The sequence below is a fragment of the Protopterus annectens genome, chromosome 2.part0 (genome assembly GCF_019279795.1).
Source record: "Protopterus annectens isolate FY-2018-M chromosome 2.part0, PAN1.0, whole genome shotgun sequence".
NCBI lineage: Eukaryota > Metazoa > Chordata > Ceratodontiformes > Protopteridae > Protopterus > Protopterus annectens.
In genome coordinates, this window is record NC_056728.1 from 636,833,586 (window position 1) to 636,856,289 (window position 22,704).

At 41.2% G+C, this 22,704-nt stretch overlaps 1 protein-coding gene across 1 annotated transcript in view; it reads left to right on the top strand.

Moving 5' to 3' along the window:
- Positions 1–22,704, top strand: part of NCBP1 (nuclear cap binding protein subunit 1) — a 2,903,332-nt gene that overhangs the window by 2,790,559 nt on the left and 90,069 nt on the right. Inside the window, exon 24 of the mRNA XM_044060340.1 lies at positions 1,510–1,623. Coding sequence (XP_043916275.1) covers positions 1,510–1,623 — 114 coding nt within the window. The remainder of the gene's footprint in view (positions 1–1,509; positions 1,624–22,704) is intronic.

The following is a 22,704-nucleotide window of genomic DNA, read 5'->3' on the forward strand; positions in this document are numbered from 1 at the left end:
TTAAAGAATGGTTATTGAAGGGTAGAAGGTATAATGTTAAACTTTTTTTCAGTCAGATATTTATTATACAATCCTGTTTGATAGCGATATTGCTCAGTAGAGAGGTTTAGGATTTTCTTTCACAGTTTGGCTTCAAAGGCAATCAAAGAAATAAATTGGAAACTTTTGCAGCCTAATAAGGCTGTAGATAGTGGTGGAAAAGCCCAATTTTTGTAAATAAGAAAAAAAAACTTCAGTTTGAAGTTTGCTTTAGATCATTCAGAAAGTTGTATTGTAGAAGGTTTTGTACCTCAAAAAGTAGTACATTTGCTTGTAGTAATTGCAGGCAGTGTCATTGTATTTCTTATTCCCCCCTTTCTATTGTGAGAATAACTGGGCTTCATTATGAAGCAGTAGGGTATGTTAATTGCGCATATAATAATGTGATGTATGCTGCCTCTTGTGTTTCAAGTTTAGCTTTTTATATTGGCTGCATCACCAGATCAGTAAATAAGATAATTTGAGCATAAATTACACTAATAGGAAAAACACCTTCTGTAAATATTCCACGGTTTGTACAAATTTTAGAGGATTTTTGTATTATGTGAAAGATGTTCTCACACTTGGATGTTAGGAGTGGAGAATGTTATGCATTTGATTGCAAAGAGAGTTTTGACAAATGCTATTGAATGGAAGTTTATCCAGGGGTTGAATGAGCATCTGAATTTGCAATTTTGAAGAAGCTCCCCATAAACAGTAATTAAGGGGAAGAGATTTTTTTTATTATGTGACTTATTTATTGCAAGTCATTTTACTGTTTTATCTGATTGTCTCTGTTGGTAAGAAGACAAAAACATTATCTTTCTCTCATATTTGCAGTAAACCAGTTTTACAGTTTTTACCTCTTTGTATTGTTATGTAAAGCATACCTCCTAGAATGTTTGCAAAATGTATGTGGGTTTTGTAACTAGAACAAAAAGAGAGTATGTATGTAAGGTTAATAGCTTTAAACACACTGACAGCACATCTCGGAACTTGCATAATTTCGTGGAACAGATTCTTTCTATAGGCAATCTGAGTAAACATATTGTTGATGCTGGAAGCTGATCCCTGTGGGTTTTTTGTCTGGAGCATTCTGGCAAATTTTGTCTGTTCATGTGGTCTCCTCTGGGTTTTTTTGCTTTAGTGGGAGGAGAGATCCCATCTAGTATTTATTAAGCAAGCCAGGTGTTTAAAGGACTTGCTTGCTCCCCCCCCCCCTTCAGAGAGCTTCAGCAAAAGGAACGTTATCAAAATTCTCTCTTTCCACAAGTGAAACATCATTGACTGAAAAGATTGCATTTTGTGGTGTTCCATTCTCTTAGTTTTCCGTTTTCATGCAGGTTTTTGTAAAGGTTGCTTAGTTTTCATTGTGTATTGTCTGGATGCATGTAAACTGCTAAGTACCATGTTGAAGACTGCCATAATATTTGAGAAAGATTACTGTTTGTGCTGTTTCACAATCTAATTTGTTGCTTTCTTGTTTCCTAGCGGTTTATAATGATTTTGACTGAGCATTTAGTACGCTGTGAAACTGCAGGAACTGACTTTAATACACCTTGGTACAAAAACTGCACTGAAAGGCTACAGCAAATATTTTTACAGGTTAGTGACCTTTTATAGATCTGTAAATTTGATGTTTTTTTAATTTATATCCAAAGTACTATTATGTTTTGCAGGTCACAGAGGTGGTCCTCTTTGTAGCTTCTCAAGTACAAGACTGTTGTAATTTACATTGCTGTGAAATACATATGGACACTGATAATGTTTTCCTCAAATCATACCCCATATGACGTACCTGGAAAATGTATGAAGCTCCAGAAGAAAAGACAACCCTTTGGGAGACTTCATTAGAGCTAGGGAGGGAGGTAATGGAATATCAGATGTATATCTTGCACCCAGACTTGAGAAGAGTAAGGAGTCAGGACTGTGGGAGTGGAGTCACAGAGTAGGAAACTGGAATTAATTATCTATATAAGGAATATAGCTTGCTTTTTTTGAGAGAGAAATCACTGCAACACAGGAACCTGATTAGCTGGGGAGGAGGCTTCAACAGTGCCATACCTAGTTACATTCTTGGAAATTCTCCCTGTCCAGTGAGGAATAAGTTGCTGTGTATTGTGTAATGTTCAGTGTATTTGAACATTTTTGACTGTAATAGGTATAGGGATGCAGTGGGAAACATGCACATTTGTGCTAGTTTGTGATGATTTGCATTCATATGAAATGGAAATTAAAATTCAAAATAATAAACTTTAAGTGACAGCAAGTTTTTTTTTTTTTTACACAAACCAGTGGTGAAGCACAGGAAAGCAGCAGTGCAATCCTGGCCTTACCCATGAAGTCATCAGTGCAACTAGGGATGTTAATTGTAAGGTGGCTCACACTCAAAATATCAGTGCTAAATAGGGAAGAACAAATATATGTACAGGGATGAAGCCAGAAGGTGCAATACAAAAGAAAAAGTGAAAGACTGTGAATTTAATTTTTATGGTACATGTCAAAAACAATGTCTTATCTAGAGGCCTTGATTGAAGAAAAGTTTGTTGATGATTATGGCAGTAATGTAAGAACACTGGATACTTGATTTTAGGAAGGAAGGAGTAGATAACATATGATATGATGTAACCCTCTACATAAATGAAGGAATCAAAGTAACAACATAGATGAGTAAATGAAGAATATGAGACATTGTAGACCACATTACATATTGGAAATGGCAGCACAATTTATGCAATGTAATCAGGTGCCTGTTGCTGGATAATACAGTAACAAATATAAAAATGACAGACTAAAACATCTTAAATATTGCAGAAAACAAATAACTAGATAATTAGATTGCAGAATTTAAAACAAATCCTCTAAGTGATTGCAAGTAAGCCCTCATAGATGTGGTACTAAAAGGCCCTCAGAATCATTCACCTGAATCAAAGAAGTTAGATGGTTTTAAAGGAACAAGCAAGCTCGGATGCTTATAAGCCTAACTACTTATTATACAGCAGGAACTTCTTAATGTAACAATTGTTAATGTCTGTTATGTACTTCGCAGATGATAAAGATTCTAGTTGTCTACTGATGGTACTATGTTCTTCATCTGTAACTATGTTTGTAATTGTTAATTGCTATGTAAATCCAATGCAACTACTGTCTGTATATTTTAACTGTGGAGCTTTTCTCCCCGGGCCTCCGCTGAAAATGGACCTACGTCCAGTCGGACACTCCCGGTCAACAAATGTAAATAAATAAAAATAAATAAAGGTAAGTAAAATAAATCATATCCTATGGCTTAGAGTGGGTTCTTGGAAAGATGCAAACCCACTCTTGATGACTAAAGGACTTTGCCAGGGAATAGTTGCTCACCGGCTTTTTAGAAGTAAGCAGGACCCAGGTTGGGCAGGGCTGTGAAGATACAGACCTGACAGCAACCAGTGTATATACTAATGCAGTAACTATGTGATAAGGGCAGGGAGATCAGCTGAACGCCTTACTACAGAATTTAGCAGCTGCTACATTTCTCCAAGTTCCATCTGTAAGGCTAATGTAAATATGCTGCACTAGTTCAAGAGATGACAGTGTTACATGAATAATGATTACCAAGTCCAGCAAAGTTGTATTATTAATTAAGGTAATTGGACTTGTCAGCTGGCAGTCCTTAAGAAAATCAGCCTTTTGTTGGGAATTGATTCAGATCATGGACAGGAGATGCATATTCTAGAATATTCCCATTTTATGTAATATGGGGGAAGTGGTAAGAAAATCTAACAGCAGCACAAAATGGTATGAAGTGTAAAATCAGGACATTATTCAAGAGTGGTCAAGTCCAACACTTGTTTCTGAATAAACAAAGATACAAACAGAGGGATCACCATAAGACTGATATATACTTCTTCCATTTACAGTAAACAGAAAGGTCTTCATGCTCGAGCTCTGATGCACCTTGCACACCTCCAGATAAATACTGAAAAAAATGAACTAAAGACCATCTGCGATGTGTGACACAAGAGTAAGATGAAAACTCTCAAGAACAATCTCAGACCATAGAAGAACTCATGCCTGCCAGCATTTCATGATCCACAGTAACAGAATCACTCAGACAGCAAGGAGAAGCAAGATGATATATAACATCTAATGTTCAACATAAGAATCATTGTTGGAATATCATTCTTTATGCTTCAGAATTGGCTACAGGTAGCCACCAATTCATTCCGTCTTACTTTGAGTTTTGGGCATCCCCAGTGTGGTGCTGGTTTCCTTCCTACACTGAGGAAAACTACAGGTCATTCAGTTGAAAAAGGAGGGTAACCTTTCCCAGATTAATTTCTGTTGCGCTCCAAAGAACATTCTGTAGCTGTCTCCCTGGCTGTGACTAGATAACGTGCAAAAGCAATGCAATAAGAACCCAGTATTGAGCGTTTTATCTAATTTTATGTAAACTCCAGGGTCTTTTCAAGGTCTCTAATGCTTTCAGAAAGATAATGTACTAGCAGGAGACCCTTTTCCCAACTTGCTTTGTTTGTGTTTATCTCTTTCTAGGAGAAAGACAATCACTGCACTTTAAGAAGAACACACCCTATTTCACATGGCCTATAATTTTCAGGCCTTTCTTGATATAAGAGTTAAGCCAAAAGATGCCCATCCCTGCCTCAACAAGAGAGCCTTTTACTATCAGCTCATTTACGGGGGCAGTAGATTAAACATGATGGAAAGATGGAAAAAGCAAAAAAGCTGATGTTGAAATGTGCCACGTGTCGACACTGTACAGTATTTGTAACCCCAGCAGCTCCACTAGGGTTTGTGAGCTGTAGGAAGGTATAGCATTTTTTGTCCCCAGTGCTCGTTTCCTTTGCATCTCTTCCTGTCACTGCCCCTGTGGAATAGTAGTCCCATAGCTAAGCCTAAGCCAGGCCTCGCCAGGATTGACTAGTATATTACAGCCAAACTCCAGTCTTCAGAAAACACGGGACAAACTTGGGGTTCTTATCTCTAGAAAACACTCCCCTTTTCTTTGTATACTGACTGCTCAGGAATTGCATGCTACAGACAAAGGGACTGTAGTTAGCTTTAAAAAAGAGGTCTTCCTGTAGTCTCTTGCACCTTCTGTAGTAGCCTGATGGTATTCTGGCTCTTTTCATTGTAAATGCCAAGGAACATGCAGCAGCATGGCAAAGGATCGTGTAACACCTCCCTTCCCCTTTCTGGGGAACCATCCACCTACATCACAACTATGCTCCCTGTAGGAGGGAGCCTTCCCTGACCGTATGACTTGTGGCTCAAAGAGTAAGCACTGGCCAAAGACGGCTTTACTTCTTCTGAGTTATGATACAGGCTAACAATGCACACACAAACACCCTAAAGTACAAAGAAGGTTACTTTTGGAAAAACGCAACATAATTGGTATGATGCTTTAAATGCTTAGGCCAGGGAAGTAACTACTGGCACTGTCTTGCAGCTAGTGCAGAGGATTAAGGCTATGAACTGTTATTGAGCTGTTTCCTGTCATCGGAGTACAGAGTTTTGGCTTTTTCTACCTCCCATTTTACCTGCTGTGAGACACTGACCAAGTCATTTAATCAGGCAGTGTTCCTTAGTCACAGTTGAAAAGAAATGGTTTGTTCAGTGGGCATACCTGGTTAATAGAATAATAGATGTGAATAAAAACAGTGGCAGACCCTGAGATGATTTTTCTTGATGCTGCGGTGGAACCAGTGTTAATTCAGTAACACATTCCCTAGTGACAGTACAAGTCTGGGTCATTTTAGGCAAGAAGTTTACCCATTCTCCACTTTAGGTATTAGGGCTATTAATTGTCAGTCGAATATGCTGCAGTAACAGACTGACATCTTGGGCAGACAGGGTATGTGGTAGCACGTGGTTACAATAAAACCCCTATTACAAAATATGCATAGACTGTCTCAAACTGCCATGAGAAGGAAAGGAGGGTTAGTAAGGGAGAAGTTAAAGAAATAGAAAATAAGGTTATGGATTACCTGTGAAGTAAAGGATTTAATATTGAAAATCTACTCTGCTAATACCACAGCAGGATAAAAAAATGAATCCCCAAATTAAGGAGAAACCAGTGGAGCAGGAAGCATCTGATCAGTTGCCATATGAAGATACTTCAGAGCCTTCAATAGGAGACCAGTATAAAAGATTAGTTGGAGTTGTACAGCAGGGGTCAGATCAGGAAACTGTGGCAACTGTAATGCATTCAGTGTTCTGAGTGATAGACCAGTGACTTCCCATATGAAAGAGCAATGGACGGCACAGGATGAAACTGAAGAGAATGTTGACACAAGAAGATGTTCTGGAACTTTCTGTAGAATGCCCACATTAAATGGAGAGCAAAGAATGTACCCTCAGTTTAGAAGAAAATGATCTAAGGGAAGAGTTGCCTGATTTAATAGAGAGAAAAAGTATTATCCACTTGCCTGTGTATGAGGAGTTGTCTCTGGGGGAGATTCGCTTGTGGTAGCAGATGATTCTTTCTCTCATGGTCCTAGGGTAGTACTTGTTTGGTTGGGTCCTGGTGCCTGTGGGAGGTAATTTGGTAGTCCCTCTTTAGGGAAGAATAATTCAGTAGTCCTTCATTATGGAAAAGTAATAAACCCCAAGTATAAGTTCCGTTCAAAGTGTGGGTTCCTTTATTAGCAGATGAGCTCTGCTTAGAAGGCTGAGTGCAAGTGATTGTCAGGCTTTTTAATTACAGATGTTCATCGTGTTACACTGCTGCAGTCATCACTGTTGGGTTATCCTGCCGTCAGGCGGTCCTGCAGTCGGCCCGAGTTGCAAAGTCTTGGTCCGGCGTCGGTTGCTGTCGCTTCTTCCCTGACGTCAGTGCACCAAGAGTATATAAGATGCATCCGACGCCATTTTCTTCAGTCTTTCTTGCTGCGCGAAGCAGAAGCAGTTCGCAAGTGCCGGTCGGCCGAATCCTGAGATTTTCAAATCAAATTTCAGACCGAAGTCTTCATAAAGCTAAGTACCCTGTTGGGGAACCTTTTCTTGCCTCAGTCCAATGTCAGAAAAAGTTAACAATTGCATTTCTTGTGGGAAGCAAATACCTCATAAGGACTTTCATTCCTATTGTATTCCTTGCGTAGGTCCAGACCACGACGTCACAGGTTGTCTGATGTTCTTCGTCTTCCCTTGCTGCAGTCCTGACTATTGGGTATAGTCCGCGTCCCAGTCGGCCCGAATACCAGAGTATAAGGCTGACGTCGGTCATGGCGCCTTAGACTGACGTCAGTACGTCAGGGTACTAATGCGCATGACCGACGTCATTTCCTCAGTCTTTTTTGCCGCATGGTCCGATGCAGAAGCAATTTTGCGAGTGCAGGTTGGCGTTCTGAGATTTTCCGAAACCGGAGTTTCAGACCGAAAACAGAGTTGGCTAAGTAACCCCGTTGGGGAACATTTTGGTTTTTTCTTGCCTCAGTATTTAACCGGATGTCAGAAAAAGTGAATAACTGTATTTCTTGTGGGAAGCAGATACCGCATAGGGATTATCATACATTGTGTATACCTTGTTTAGGGCCTGAGCACGACGTTGTTGGTTGCCGCTCTTGTGCTAGATTTAACAAGCGCACTATTAAGAGGAGGCTTGATTGTGCTAGGTTAGTGTTTGGGAAGCGTTGCAATTATAATATGCCGTCGGATGCTCCGACGCCTGCTTCATCCAAGAAGCGCAAGGACAAAACAGTGAAGCCTAGGGGTGAGGAACCGGCAGTCCCGGACGTCGGTCCTTTAGAAGGCTCAGGGGAGCCAGAGGTTTTGCCAGGAGTCTCTATGGAGTCTCAGGCAGATACTTTACTGTTACAGGATGTGCCCTCTCAGGAGGTAGGCCAGGCTGAGGGGCTTCTCAGGTAACTGTTCTTCCCTCTCTTCCCAAGGTAGTTAGGGCCTCTCCTTCTGTTGCCAAAGCTTCTTTTAGAGGTAGGCCAAGTTCAGCTTCTGTGGGGCTTCTCCTAGCATTTCGGCTCTGTGCCTAAGAAACATATGCTTAAAATGGCAGAAGATTTGATTACTCTGATTAGAGGTTCTATGCCCCACCTGATAAGAGGCCTAGGGTGGAACAGGAGTTTGATAGTTTTGAACAGTGTTCACAGGCTTCAGAGTCTTCTGTGGAAGACTTGCAAGAGTTTCCTACTTATTCTGATTCTGATGTGGATGATTCCACTCCTTCAGCTTCTCCTCCTGAGGATTTTTCATTTTCAGAGACTCTTCACTCCATGAGGGAGCACTTTAAATGGGAAGGCCAAGATTACTCTGACTCCAGAAAAGGCTTAGGGAATTCTTGTTTTGCCCCAGCATAGGCCCTTAGCTATTCCTCCTGTGTTGAATGTGGTGGAGGATGTTTTGCAGAGGCTTCTATGAACCCTGACTCCTTGCCTCCTGCTCCTGTTAAGCCTGATAGGTATTATAGGGTGCCCAAGCTCATAAGTATTTGTTTAAGAGTCCCAGGGCGGACCCAGAAACTGTTTCTCAGGGGCCTAAAGGTGTTAAAGCTTCTGTGGTTAAAAATCCTGTACCCTCTGATAAAGAGGCAAGGGCTTTGGATAGGTGGGGTAAGAAAGTATATACTTCTTCCACTCTAGCCATGAGGGCGTTGAATTGTCAGTTTCATATGCTGAAATATCAAAATTATCTCCTTTCACAATTGAAATCTAAGGTGGATGCTTTGGCGGAAGGTATTGAGTGTAAAGAATTGCTGGATTTGGTTCATGTGTCTGAACAAGTGGGTAAGCATTCTTTGCAGTGTGGTTTTGATGCTGTTCAGGCCTCCTCGAGGGTGGCTGCTACTAGTTCTGTTCTTCGCAGACATGCCTGGTTGAAGGATCAGAATTTAGCTGAGCATGTTAAGACTAGGATTTTGGATGCTCCTTTACAGTCTGATGTGTTGTTTGGACCGCCTGTGGAAGCAGTTTTAAAGAAAATGGAGGACAAAGCTAAGTCTATGCAGACTGTTAAAGATTTTTGCAGGTGCAGCCTCCAAGTTTAGTAGAAATTGGCCTGCTAAGGGGTGGACATATCCTGCTTATGGTTCCCAGTCTAGGGGTAGGTCTAGACGTGGTAGGGGCAGGGCTCAAGGTTCGTTTAGGCCTAGATCAGACAGTTCACCTGCTCAGACTTCTGGTGAGGGCAGGGGTCAGTCCTTTCGTAAGCAGAACCAATGACCTGCCTTTTCAGCTGCCAGTGGACTCTCGTCTGGCAGCTCCTTTGGGAGGAAGATTGTCTCTTTTCAAAGAAAATTGGGATTTAATCACTCAAGACAGATGGGTGCTGGATATTATTCATCACGGTTACAGATTTTATTTCCACACAATGCCCCTTTCAAAGGCATGCCAGATGTTCCTCCTCCACAAAGAAAAGAGGCTCACAAGCAAGTTTCTCAGTTACTCCAGATAGGGGCCATTCAGCCAGTCCCTGTATCAGAAAGGGGCTTCGGATTTTATTCTCGCCTGTTCCTAGTACCAAAGAAGGGGAACACGTGGAGACCAATTCTGGATTTATCTATCCTCAACACTTATCTGGACATTCCCAAGTTCAAGATGTTGACGTTACAGCAACTGTTACCTCTGCTGGGCAAGGATCACTGGATGGTAACTTTGGATCTCAAGGAAGCTTACCTTCATGTGCCTATAAGGCTAAGTTGCAGAAAGTATCTGCGGTTTGAACTGGAGATTTTCATTATCAGTTCTCTGCATTGCCCTTTGGCTTATCTACTGCCCAGAGTATTCACAAAGGTTCTGGCTCCAGTGATAGCTTACTTCAGGCTTCAAGGCATTCAAATCTATCCTTACTTGGACGACTGCCTGATTCTGGCTCAAGAAAAGGAACACCTTCTACAGCATCTGGAATATGTCATAGCAGTGCTAAGATGCCTAGGGTATTCTGTGAACGAAATAAAGTCCAGTCTAGTACCCTCTCAAGACATGTGCTTTCTGGGTGTGAGACTGAATACAGCAGCTCAGATGGCCTTTTAACCCCGGACAAACAAAAGAGTCTGTCACTTTACTTCCATCAACTATCTCATCAGTCCGTGCTGACTGCAAGGACAGTCCTTCAAGCATTAGGGTTCATGGCATCTTGTATTCTGGTGCTTCCCAATGCCAAACTGCATATGAGGAAGCTGCAATGGTATCTCAAAATGTATGGACACAGCACTGCCAAGATTTGGACACTGTCATTCAAATAATACCTTGCCTTCAAAAGGAATTCTTGTGGTGGGCTCAGGAATGTCACCTAAACAAGGGACTCTCTGTGACCCGGCCAGAGGCGAGTCAGATTTTAACGACAGATGCCTCGGACACTGCTTGGGGAGCTCATCTAAATGGAAAGTGGATACAAGACAAGTGGCCTGCCAGACTACAGCATCTACATATCAACATGAAGGAGATGTTAGCAGTCCAGTTTGCATTGATGGCGTTCAAGGAGTTACTTCTTCCAGGGCAGGTGTTGATTCTGACAGACAACACAACTGTCATGTGGTACATCAACAAGCAAGGGGGAACACATTCTTATCCTCTATGCAGGCAAGCAATGATTTTATGGGAGACTGCGTTAAGCCTGCAACTGACTCTTCAGGCAAGGTTTCTGCCAGGAGCACAGAACTCCCTAGCAGATGTATTAAGCAGACAAATCATGGATCCCCACGAGTGGAAACTGGATCTTCATGTATTTCAGAAATTGACAGTGTCATGGGGAACTCCAGACATAGATCTGTTCGCTTCTCCACTAAACCACCAGCTGCCAAAGTATTGCACAAAGGGGTTTCATCACACAGCTTGGAAAGTGGATGCTCTGTCTTTCAGTTGGAAAAACCTTCATGTCTATGCCTTTCCACCTCTACCTCTTCTTCCAAAGGTATTACTAAAGGTCAGACAAGACAGGCCAAGGATGATTTTGATAGCTCCAGATTGGCCTCGGCAACACTGGTACCCACTTCTAAGGAGTCTTGTAAAGAAGCCTCCATGGCCTTTACCTCTGATTCCTCATCTGTTATCTCAGAAGGACGGTCATCTGCTCAATGTCAAGCTTCAATCTCTTCATCTCACAGCTTGGCATATTCTGTGTTGAAGCACGGTAGGTCTCAGCTTCCTCAACAAGTTTTAAATGTGATTATGGAAGCTAGAAGGCCTAGTACTAGGAGAGTGTACAGAAAAATGGAAGAGATTTTTATTTTGGAGTACAGCAAAGAATTTGGAGATTTCAGAGCCTAATTTGAGTGTGGCTCTTCAATATCTTACTGAATTATTGGACAAAGGTTTGTCCTTCTCTTCCATAAAGATTCATGCTGCAGCAATTTCAGCTCACTATGATTGTGACCCACCTTTGTTTTCGCATCCTTTGTTCAAGCAGTTTCTTAGAGGGCAAAGAATATAAGACCCCCACGTAGAGCTCCTACTCCTGCTTGGGATCTCAATTTTGTGTTGGAAAAACTTACTCTACAACCTTTTGAGCCTGCAGCTACTGCTGAATTGAAATATTTGTCATGGAAGACTGCTTTTCTGTTGGCTATTACTTCTGCAAGAAGGGTGTCTGAGTTGCAGGCCCTTATGGCAGTAGAGCCCTTTTGGTTTTCCATAAGGACAGGGTTTCATTACGTACTAATCCTTCCTTTATGCCGAAGGTGGTTTCTAGTGTGGCTTTAAACCAAACTATTCATTTGCCTACGTTTTTTGCAGATCCTCAAAATAAAGGGGAAAAGATTTTGCACACTTTAGATGTACACAGGCAATTGCGTTATTATTTGAGCAGGACTAAAGATTTTAGGCAGTCTCAGCAGTTACTTGTTTCTTTTGCTTTGAGTTCACAGGGCAAGCCTGTGTCAAAACAAACTATTTCTAGGTGGATTGGCTTTTGCATTGCATTTTGTTATTCCCATCATGGCAAAGAGGTTCCAGCTGGGATTAGGCCTCATTCCACTAGGGCTACTGCCACTTCAACAGCATTTCTAAGGGGGGTGGCAACTAAGGATATTCTGGAAGCAGCTACTTGGAGTTCAGTGCATACTTTCTCTAGGCATTATCACCTGCCTATATACTCTAAGACTAGAGCTGGTTTTGCCACAGCTGTTTTACAAGGCATGTTGTCAGCTCCTGCTACTTTATAATTTGCCAGCCTCCCTTACCTCTGCTTTGGGATTCTACCCAATAGTCAGGACTGCAGCAAGGGAAGACGAAGAACATAGTACAGTTTTGTACCTACCATAAATGTAGATGTTCGAGGATTCCCTTGCTGCAGTCCAATTTACCCTCCCTCCTTCCCTCTGTGTTTCAGGGTGGTTGTGTAGGTGAGTTTACATGCTTATATTTTTTGTATATATATATATATTACTGTATATATTGTACATGTTTATTGGTGCAGGTTGTTTTTGGGACTTGTCTTTTTGGGTCTTCTGACATCTGGGGCAAGAAAAGACTGAGGAAATGACGTCGGTCATGCGCATTAGTACCCTGACGTACTGACGTCAGTCTAAGGCGCCATGACCGACGTCAGCCTTATACTCTGGTATTCGGGCCGACTGGGACGCGGACTATACCCAATAGTCAGGACTGCAGCAAGGGAATCCTCGAACATCTACATTTATGGTAGGTACAAAACTGTACTTTTTGTGATAGGTTTAATAAACAAACTATTAAACATCGGTTTGATTTCGCCCGACATTACTTTGGTAGGAAATTTAATTATACCATGCCGTCGGAGCAATCGACGACAGGAATGCATAAAAAATGCAAAGATAAGGACAGGCAGCTGAAATCCAAACCGGATTCTGAGGCCTCTGCTAGGCCATTTGCCGGTTCTCCGGTTTTCATTGAGGCGACTACGCAGCCCCTGACGACCGCTGATTTAGAACCCCAGGCTTCATCCGATTCACAAGCGGAGATTACTAGGCCTCCACAACCTTTACCTTTAGGCCCTTCCGACTCCATACCTGAAGGAGATTCCGATGCAGTTGAAACGCCTTCAGTTGCTGAAGGTGTCTTCAGACTGACTACACTCGCTATTATATCCTATGCAAAACTGAAAACTCCTTTAAAAACAAAGAAGACTGCACAGCCGTCTCCAGTACAAGGCCCCATGCCTAGGAAACAGATGCTTAAGATGGCTGAAGACTTAATTACCCTAATCAGGGGTTCCCATCCCCCTCCTGATAAAAGGCCAAGGCAGGAGGACGACTACGCTTCCTCCGACCAGGTTTCAATTTCATCAGACTCTTCTGAGGAACAGGAATATTCCTTCCCCCCTTATGAAGATTCTGATGCTGAAGAGTCCATCTTTTCTGCATCTCCCCCAGAAGACTTCTCTTTTGGGGAAACCTTACATACTATGAGGGAACATTTCCACTGGGAAGGCCAGGATTACTCTGAGTCTAAGAAAAGGCTCCGAGAGTTCCTTTTACTACACCAGCACAGACCACTTGCAATTCCACCTGTTAGACATTGTGGATGATGTTTATTCAGAATCTAGCCTTAACCCAGATTCACTACCTTCTGCGCCAGCCAAACCAGACAGATACTACAGAGTCCCTGACTCACACAAATTCCTGTATAAAAGCCCTGTTGATGACCCAGAAACCATTTCCCAGGGTCCCAAAGGTGTTAAAGCCTCTACTGCTAAAAATCCTGTGCCCTCTGAAAGGGATTCTAGAGCACTAGACAGATGGGGAAAGAAAGTATATACTTCAGCTACTCTAGCTATGAGGGCCTTAAATTGTCAGTTTCACATGCTGAAATATCAACAATATCTGATGTCTCAATTAAACAAAAAACAAAAAATTCTCGCACATACAGACCAGCCAGATTACAAGGAAATGCAAGATTTGTTGCATTCAGCTGAACAAGTGGGAAAACATACTTTGCAATGTGAATTTGATTCATTGGAAGCTTCTTGTAGAGCAGCAATGACAGGCTCTGTCATACGTAGGCATGCTTGGTTAAAAGAACAAACTTTACCTGATCATGTTAAAGCAAAGTTATTGGATGCACCCTTACAGCAGGATGTTTTATTTGGTGTAAAAGCAGAAGAAGTTTTAAAGAAAATGGAGGATAAGGCAAAATCTATGCAGACGTCTGGTCAAGGATTTTTTTACAGGTTAAACCTCCTCCTTTCAGCAGAAATTGGCCAACCAAAAACTGGTCCTTTCCAGCTTCTGCCAGACCGCAGAGGGGCAGATACAGACGCCCAAGAGGCAGAGGCCAGCCACAAGGCTCTTACCAGCCTCGACAATGGAGTGCCACAACCCAAAAAGGAGGAGAAGACAGGTCTCAAACTACCAGAAACAAACACAATGACTTACCCCTCAGACTACCAAGCAAAGCCCTCTTGGCAGCTCCCTTGGGGGGAAAACTAGCTATTTTTGCAAACAGTTGGCACATCATCACAAAAGACAAATGGGTCCTAAGTATTGTATCTCAAGGATACAGATTCCACTTTCACACATTACCAAGGATAAAAGGAATGCCAAATCTGCCACCAAATCAGTGGGCAGAGGCTCAAAAGAAAATTTCAGCTCTCATGGACATGAGAGCCATTCAACAGGTTCCTACACAGGAGTAAGGACAAGGATTTTACTCAAGACTGTTTCTAGTTCCCCGAAAGGACAAAGCCTGGAGACCCATTCTGGACCTCTCAATTCTAAACACATACCTGGATGTACCCAAATTCAAGATGCTAACACTACAGCAACTTCTTCCCATGCCTGGGCAAGAAGGCTTGACTAGTAACGTTGGACCTCAAGGAGACATACCTGCATGTCCCTATCAGACAAAATTGCAGAAGATGCCTCCGATTTATTGCAGGTTCAACCCATTACCAATTCTCTGCACTGCCCTTTGGCTTATCTACTGCACCCAGGGTCTTCACAAAATGCCTGGCACCAGTAATTCCATACTGCAGACAAAGAGGAATTCAAATATATCCAAACCTGGACGACTGCCTTATTCAAGCAGAAAGCAAGGGCATTCTATTAAAGCATCTGGCGTTTGTCAAAAACCTTCTAAGTTGCCTAGGGTACACAGTAAACGAAAAGAAGTCAAAACTAGTCCCCTCACAAGACATACTATTCCTGGGTGCCAGCTTAAATACAACGGCCCAGATGGCTTACCTCACGCCAGACGAGCAAAGACAACTGACTCAATACTTCAAAATTATGGCAACAAAGACCCAACTCCCTGCAAGAAAAATTCTGCTGGCCTTGGGATTCATGGCATCTTGCATACTACTAATACCATTTGCAAAACTGCATATGAGGAAATTACAATGGTATCTGAAAAGCGTATGGTCTCAACACAGCCACAACTTGGAAACAATAATTCCACTCATTCCCTGCCTTCAATAGGAGTTTCTATGTTGGGCTTAGGCATGTCACGTCAACAAGGGTCAGCCTTTCACCTTACCCACAGCCAGGCAAACTATAACAACAGATGCATCAGATTATGCCTGGGGAGCACACATGGCAGGACAGTGTATTCAGGGCAAATGGTCTGCAAACCAAAGGCATGTGCATATCAATCAAAAAGAAATGCTAGCTGTACAAAATGCCCTATCAGCTTTCAAGGACCTCCTACATCCAGGGCAACTCCTAATAAAGACTGACAACACCACAGTGATGTGGTACATAAACAAGCAAGGGGGCACACACTCCTATCCCCTATGCAGACAAGCAATGACCTTGTGGAACACAGCACTGACCTACCAAGTTCAACTACAAGCACGATTCCTGCCAGGAAAGAAAAACACACTGGCAGACGATCTTAGCAGAAACATCACAGATCCTCACGAGTGGAAACTAGATCCACAAGTATTCGCAATGATAACTCAAAAATGGGGGAGCCCAGACATAGATCTGTTTGCTTCCCCCCAAAACTACCAACTACGGAAATTCTGCACAAGGACATACCACACACTAGCTTGGAAAGTGGACGCCCTCTCATTCAGTTGGAAAACATTGACAGTGTATACCTTTCCTCCACTGCCTCTTCTGGCAAAGGTGCTGCTGAAAGCCAGATTAGAGAGGCCACAAATGATACTCATTGCTCCAAACTGGCCACGCCAACACTGGTATCCAATACTAAGGAACATGGCTCCAGGCCCACCATGGATTTTGTCTACAATTCCTCACCTGCTCACTCAGCAAAACAATCAGATTCTACACAGCCAGCTCAAGACTTTAAATCTGGCTGCATGGCAAATTGCCTAAATAACCAGTCAACACTTCTCTCTAAATCTGTGATGGATGTCATTCTGGATGCCTGGAGGCCCAGCACCAGGAAAGTCTATTCAGACAAATGGAAAAGATTCTGCGCCTGGAACGAGGCTAAGGGCCAAAATCCCCTTGTCCCAAATATTCCTCAGATTCTTCAATATTTAACTGAGATGTTGCACAAATGACTTTCCTTCTCATCTATTAAGATACACGCCTCAGCTATTTCAGCTCAATACAACACGGATCCTCCTATATTTTCACATCCATTACTAAGACAGTTCCGAGAGCACCAACACCAACTTGGGATCTCAACTTTGTTCTGGAAAAGCTAACGCTTCCGCCCTTTGAACCAGCTTTCACTGCTGATCTACAGTTCCTATCATGGAAAACTGCCCTGCTGCTAGCAATAACTTCAGCACGAAGAGTCTTAGAACTACAGGCCCTAATGGCAGTGGAGCCTTTCATTATTTTTCATCAAGACAAGAGTCTCTTTACAAACTAACCCTTCCTTTATGCCAAAGATGGTATCCAGTGTGGCCCTAAACCAAACCATTCATTTGCCCACCTTTTATCCAAACCCCCAGAACAAAGGGGAAAGGCTCCTACACTCTTTGGACATTCACAGGCAATTACGTTACTACTTGGATAAAACTAAGGCTTTCAGAAAGTCTGACCAGCTCTTTGTATCCTATGCTGCAGGATCTCAAGGAAAAGCTATCTCAAAACAGACCATTTCAAAATGGATAGGACATTGTATCCGTTTCTGCTACACACACCATGGGAAATCTGTGCCTGGTAACATCAGGCCCCATTCCACCAGGGCTACAGCAACATCAACAGCCTTCCTCAGAGGGGTACCAACCAAGGATATTTTGGAGGCTGCCACTTGGAGTTCAGTGCACACCTTCACCAAGCACTATCACTTACCTCTATACTCTAAAACCAGAGCTGGCTTTGCCACTGCAGTTCTGCAGGGCCTACTAGCCTCCCCAAACCCTGTTTAGTTCCACCACCCATCCTTAGCTTTGGGATTCAACCCAATAGTGATGACTGCAGCAGTGTAACACGATGAACATAGTACAGTTTTGTACCTACCATAAATGTAGATGTTCGAGGGTTCACACTGCTGCAGTCCAGGCTACCCTCCCTCCATCCCCTCTATACTAGCTGGACTAATCTAGTCCTTTCTATCCTATACAACCTCTGTGGTGTATTTGTTTGTGACTGAAAGTATTGTTTTATTTTTATATGTATATTTTTATATAGCAATATGTATTGCCTACCTATGGGGGCACCTGACATCTGGGGCAAGAAAAACTGAAGAAAATGGCATCAGATGCATCTTATATACCCCTGGCGCACTGACGTCAGGGAAGAAGCGACAGCAACCGACGCCGGACCAAGACTTTGGAACTCGGGCCGACTGCGGGACCGCCTGACGGCAGGATAACACAACAGTGATGACTGCAGCAGTGTGAACACTCGATCATCTACATTTATGGTAGGTACAAAACTGTACTTTTTAATGGGTGGGTCTAAGGTAGTCTCTTCTCATTACATCATAGGGGCATGTTTAGGGGAGGGTTCAATTTATTGAAACCCCATGATGTCCTGGTGGACCTGAACTTGTGTGTTTGGAGGAGGGTACCCAAAGATCAAGTCATGCTTTTGCATTTAGTAATCAGAATCTTGAAATAACATAAACTGAAATAAAATAAGACCATATAAAAATAATAGTAACAGAAGTACATGAAAATAAAATGTAAATCCATTTATTTTGTCCCCACTTTGTGTTGTGTTTTGACGATTCTTGTGATGGTTACATATTTCTGTTCCATATTCCTGTGTTTTTTCTCCTAAGTAAAAGATGTCTGTAGCAAACTTAATTCAAATGCTGAAATGTTGAAACAAGCCAGTTAGTGGATATCTTATTTTATTTATAACGTTGGTGTTTAATTTTAGCTGCCTTGGGAAAACAAAATGGTGGTCTTCCAAGTGTTGTGGCATTTTCGATAAATCTTCACCAGATCTGCTAGGAATATATTCTTAATAAATTGGTTGAGAGTTGTTCATCTAATGTCTGTAATGTTGGTTTGCAGTTTGTGGGAAAGAAGCATCAATCTTTCAACAAGGCCATCTCATTCGAATGAATACTGCGACTTCCCTATGGGTCAGGGGTAAACTGGTGCCTTTTCGTGTACTTTTCCTTATCTGCAGTTTAGTATGATTTAATAGAGATGGATGGACATATTAAGATTAATGAATGAAATAGACTACAAAAATTCATTAAGACCCAGAATGCTAGGAATTTGATAAAACAAGGAACACAGTAATCTGGACTGTTAAAAATTCATGCAATATAACAGAAGTAATGAGATGCATTACTGTGCAGATAAATTTATAACAGTCTTACCACAAAAACACAGGCAGTAGGGGAAAGGAAGGGGAGAAATCAAATGCCATCATGGAAGTATCGAGTAGAGAAAACTACAGAGCAGTGTCACTGTTAGAAAAGTGCAGAAAAGGGAATAGTTCAAAAATACTCAGACGTGATAAAAGCAACGCGGAGTATCAGAACAGCTCAGAATCTGTCATACACTATAGTAAATAAAAAACTTAAGATATCCACACAGGCAGAAAAAGCTTAGAACATGTGCAGATAAATATAAAGGAAAAATGCAAAACAATTTATTGACCAAAAAGGTTTTGTAGAGAGTTGGGAAACGAGCCAAATAGAATGGAAACACTATCAGAAAAAAAAGAAGAAGTGGGCACATTTTGGAGATATCTGTGAAGATCCTGTAGAACATAACAAATATGCTGAGTGGGTAGAAGAATTAAAAGAAGGAATAGGAAGTTCAAATGTACAGGATATGAAGAAATGGGGTGAAGTAATGACGAGAGCAATTGAAACAAAATTAAGAAAAGCTCTTAATTGGAAAAAAACATGATGCAGTACCTAACTTCTGGTTTAAAAGTATTAAAATCTTTACATGAAGATTTAGCCATGAGTAAGAACTATTTATATGCTCACCCCAAACAGGCCCCATCCTAGTTTACAACAGGAAGAACAGTACTTCCTGCAAGCTATCCTAAAAACAATAGACCAATAACTTTCTTTCTGATTGTGTATAAACTATAAATTGGAATTGATGCCAACAGAGTTTATAATCATTTAGAAGAAAACTTAATCATGGCAATAGAATAAAAGGGTAACAAAAAAGTTGTATGGAACAAAGGATCATTTGTTGTTAGTTATAATAGATTCTTCCCCTTTTTACATTTCTCTAAGTATGTCATGGATAGACAATAAAAACGTATTTGACAACATCCCACATCAATGGATGAAAGAGTGCTTACAAATCACCCTACCCTGATTGATTACATTAGTGACCTTGAAACAGTGGCAAACCACTTTGCAGTTAAGACATGATAAATGACAAATTGTTTTTCCAGGGATAAAAATTCAAAGGGGGGTATTCCAGGGTGACTCTGTCACTGCTGCTCTTTTGTCTTGCCCTTAGCCCATTAATCTGTCTACTTAACAGATCAGCTCATGGCTGCAATTCAGCTCCCAGAAAACAGTGTAAATACTTCTCATCTTCTTTTTGTGGATATTTAAAACTGTATAGCTTTGTCAGATGAGAAACTGAAAGCACAACTACAAATGATCAAAATTTTCTCAGATAATATAAGAATGTCATTTGGTCTTGATAAATGTGCAAAAGCAACCTTTAAAACTGGAAGGGTGTAGCACCAAGAAAATAGTCTAGGACAAGAATGTGATATAAAAACTTCAGCAAGAGGGAGTGTATAAATATTTGGGAATTGATGATGGATCAACAATAAAACATGAGCAAATACAAATAAAACTTAGTAAGGAATACTTTAGGAAATTGACATTGATACTGAAAACAGCTCTGACGTCTACGGACGAAGTTCAAGCTGTAAACTAATTTGATGTTCCTGTCCTTAACAGATTTGGAGTGATCAACTGATCCAATAGCGTTTGGGGCCAATCAGACAGGAATACAAGAAAAATGCTTCATGCTTATCGAGTGATTTATAAATTTAATTGTATACCAAGATTATATATTCCCTGTTGTGAAGGAGGTATGGGCCTCCTTGAAATATATTACATGTATAGATATGCAGTTGTAGGACTGCAACCATACATGCTATCTTCATAAGATCCAAACATAGTGAACATTTTAAAGCTTAAGGAGTAAGTTGTGATGCCCCTCCACTGGCCCAGTAATCAAGGAGCCTCAGTCCTCACCACTGGCAACAGTGTGGAACATACACACTAGGAGGAGGACAAGTGCACACACAGTAAAGTGCAATTTCCATTAAGAACGCACAGAGATCACAGTCAGTCTTGGTCTGTTTTTTCCCCTCTTTCTCCAGATCCCCAATAAGACTGCCCACTGGCAGAGCTATAGGGTTGCGATCTCAGCTGAGTAGCCAAACCAAGATCTCCAGTACCCTTCTCTGTCCAACTAGTGCTTTGTGTCCCTGCCCACATAGCTAACGCACACACTCTTTGATATTTAACTTATATACAAATACACAAACACCTGGGGAAGGCTGGCACAGGTTTATTAGCTATGCCCGCTTTCTGCCCAGACTATAAGGTAGTTCTGACTGCCACTAGCCAACTCTTACCAATTGTTTTAAGGCCCTTAACAAAGGGTGTCCAATCTTACTGTGTAATGTTACTGTAATCCAAATGGTAGTCTGACCAAGTGCAAGGCTTTTTAGGAGTGGCCTGTACGGTGTCACCGTATTGATATGCAAGTACTCTTAAGAGCTTAAATACCTCTAAACAGACCGGCCACAATTAAAAGGTTTAAATATATTTAATAATAAATGAACAATACAATACCCAGTAAGTAATCAGTTACATCAGAATTCAAAATCGCAGGAAATATTTAAAACAACATTGCAGGACAGTCTGTAATAAATAAAGCATCTAAGCTATACTTCGCTATATTCCTATCTGAATCTAAAAGCGTTACTATGCTCTAAATACTTATGTACAGCAAATCAAGTGCAGAAGGTGATGATGAGTGGATGATGTCAGGTCAAAAGACAGATACAAAATGTACAGTCTCTCTCTCTCTCTCTCTCACTCTGAGAAAGTTCTGGAATTAATATCTAATATTACTGCTGGGTTATCTTGGATGACATCACTTTTTGTCACCTGACTTTAGTTCCCAAGCTAAATCCCCTTTGTCAGAAACTAACAGAATTTAGCATCTCTCTGTGAAAAATGCATCTCTCTCAGATGTTTGCAGATCCTGGAAGTAATAAAATAATAAAACACTTCTACATCTCAAACCTAGTAATCACTTCTCTTTCAAGACAAAACAAAAAACTTCTAGCTCTAGACATTGTGTCTGCTACTGCAGTGAAACTGAGAGATGACATCTTGTGTATATGGCTCGTTAATTATAAAAAAAAATAATAATTTCAACTATTTTCTCAGAATTTTTTCAAGTTAACCTCCTGTGTTCTGGTTTTCATTAAACGTATACATCTAAACAATTACAGTAGTGCAGATACATTCCTGTCCTATTCCAATAGGGCATGTTGTGGTTACATTTTAGCAAGGTACTTTACACACAGTTTTGTATAAATCATATCAGTATTCACAAATGACATAGAATTAGTTACAAAATTCCAGATAGCTGGGTAGGCAATATTTCCTTCTGTTACCTAGGTCTAAGATGATTTCCCTACTTAGTTTAGCAGAAGTGTATCGGTGTCAAACAGGAATGAAAATCAAACCAGTACTAGATAAAATCAGGCAGCAACTGAGTGTGCCAAAAAACAAAGGAAAGAATACAAGGTGAAGGATCAGATGAGAAAGCAGGAAATTTGAAAATGCGTAAATATAGTTGCAAGTACATTAAACTTTTAGAACAACCTCATGTCAATCGGGACCAAATGCAGGAATGGTTAAGGAGACATGAATTTAAACCAAATGATAAAAGGTTAATATTGGCAGCCCAGGATTGTGGACTACATAACATGTTGGTTACAAAGTTCATTGAACATGTGGGAGAAAGACCAATGCAGGTTTTGTAAAATAGAATTGGTAGCAGTTGCAGATTTTGTTGGTGGGTGTGATACTAATGGCAGAAGGACAGTATATTAAAAGGCATAGTAATGTGGCAAGACTGATGCATTGGGTATTATGCAAACATAATACTGAAGTAGCTGAGAAGTATTGGAAACATGAGCAACAAAGCATTATAGAAAATGAAGCGTATATCACATGGGATCACCCATTACCAACAGTTCAAAAAATCGAATTGGTAGCAGTTGCAGATTTTGTTGGTGGGTGTGATACTAATGGCAGAAGGACAGTATATTAAAAGGCATAGTAATGTGGCAAGACTGATGCATTGGGTATTATGCAAACATAATACTGAAGTAGCTGAGAAGTATTGGAAACATGAGCAACAAAGCATTAT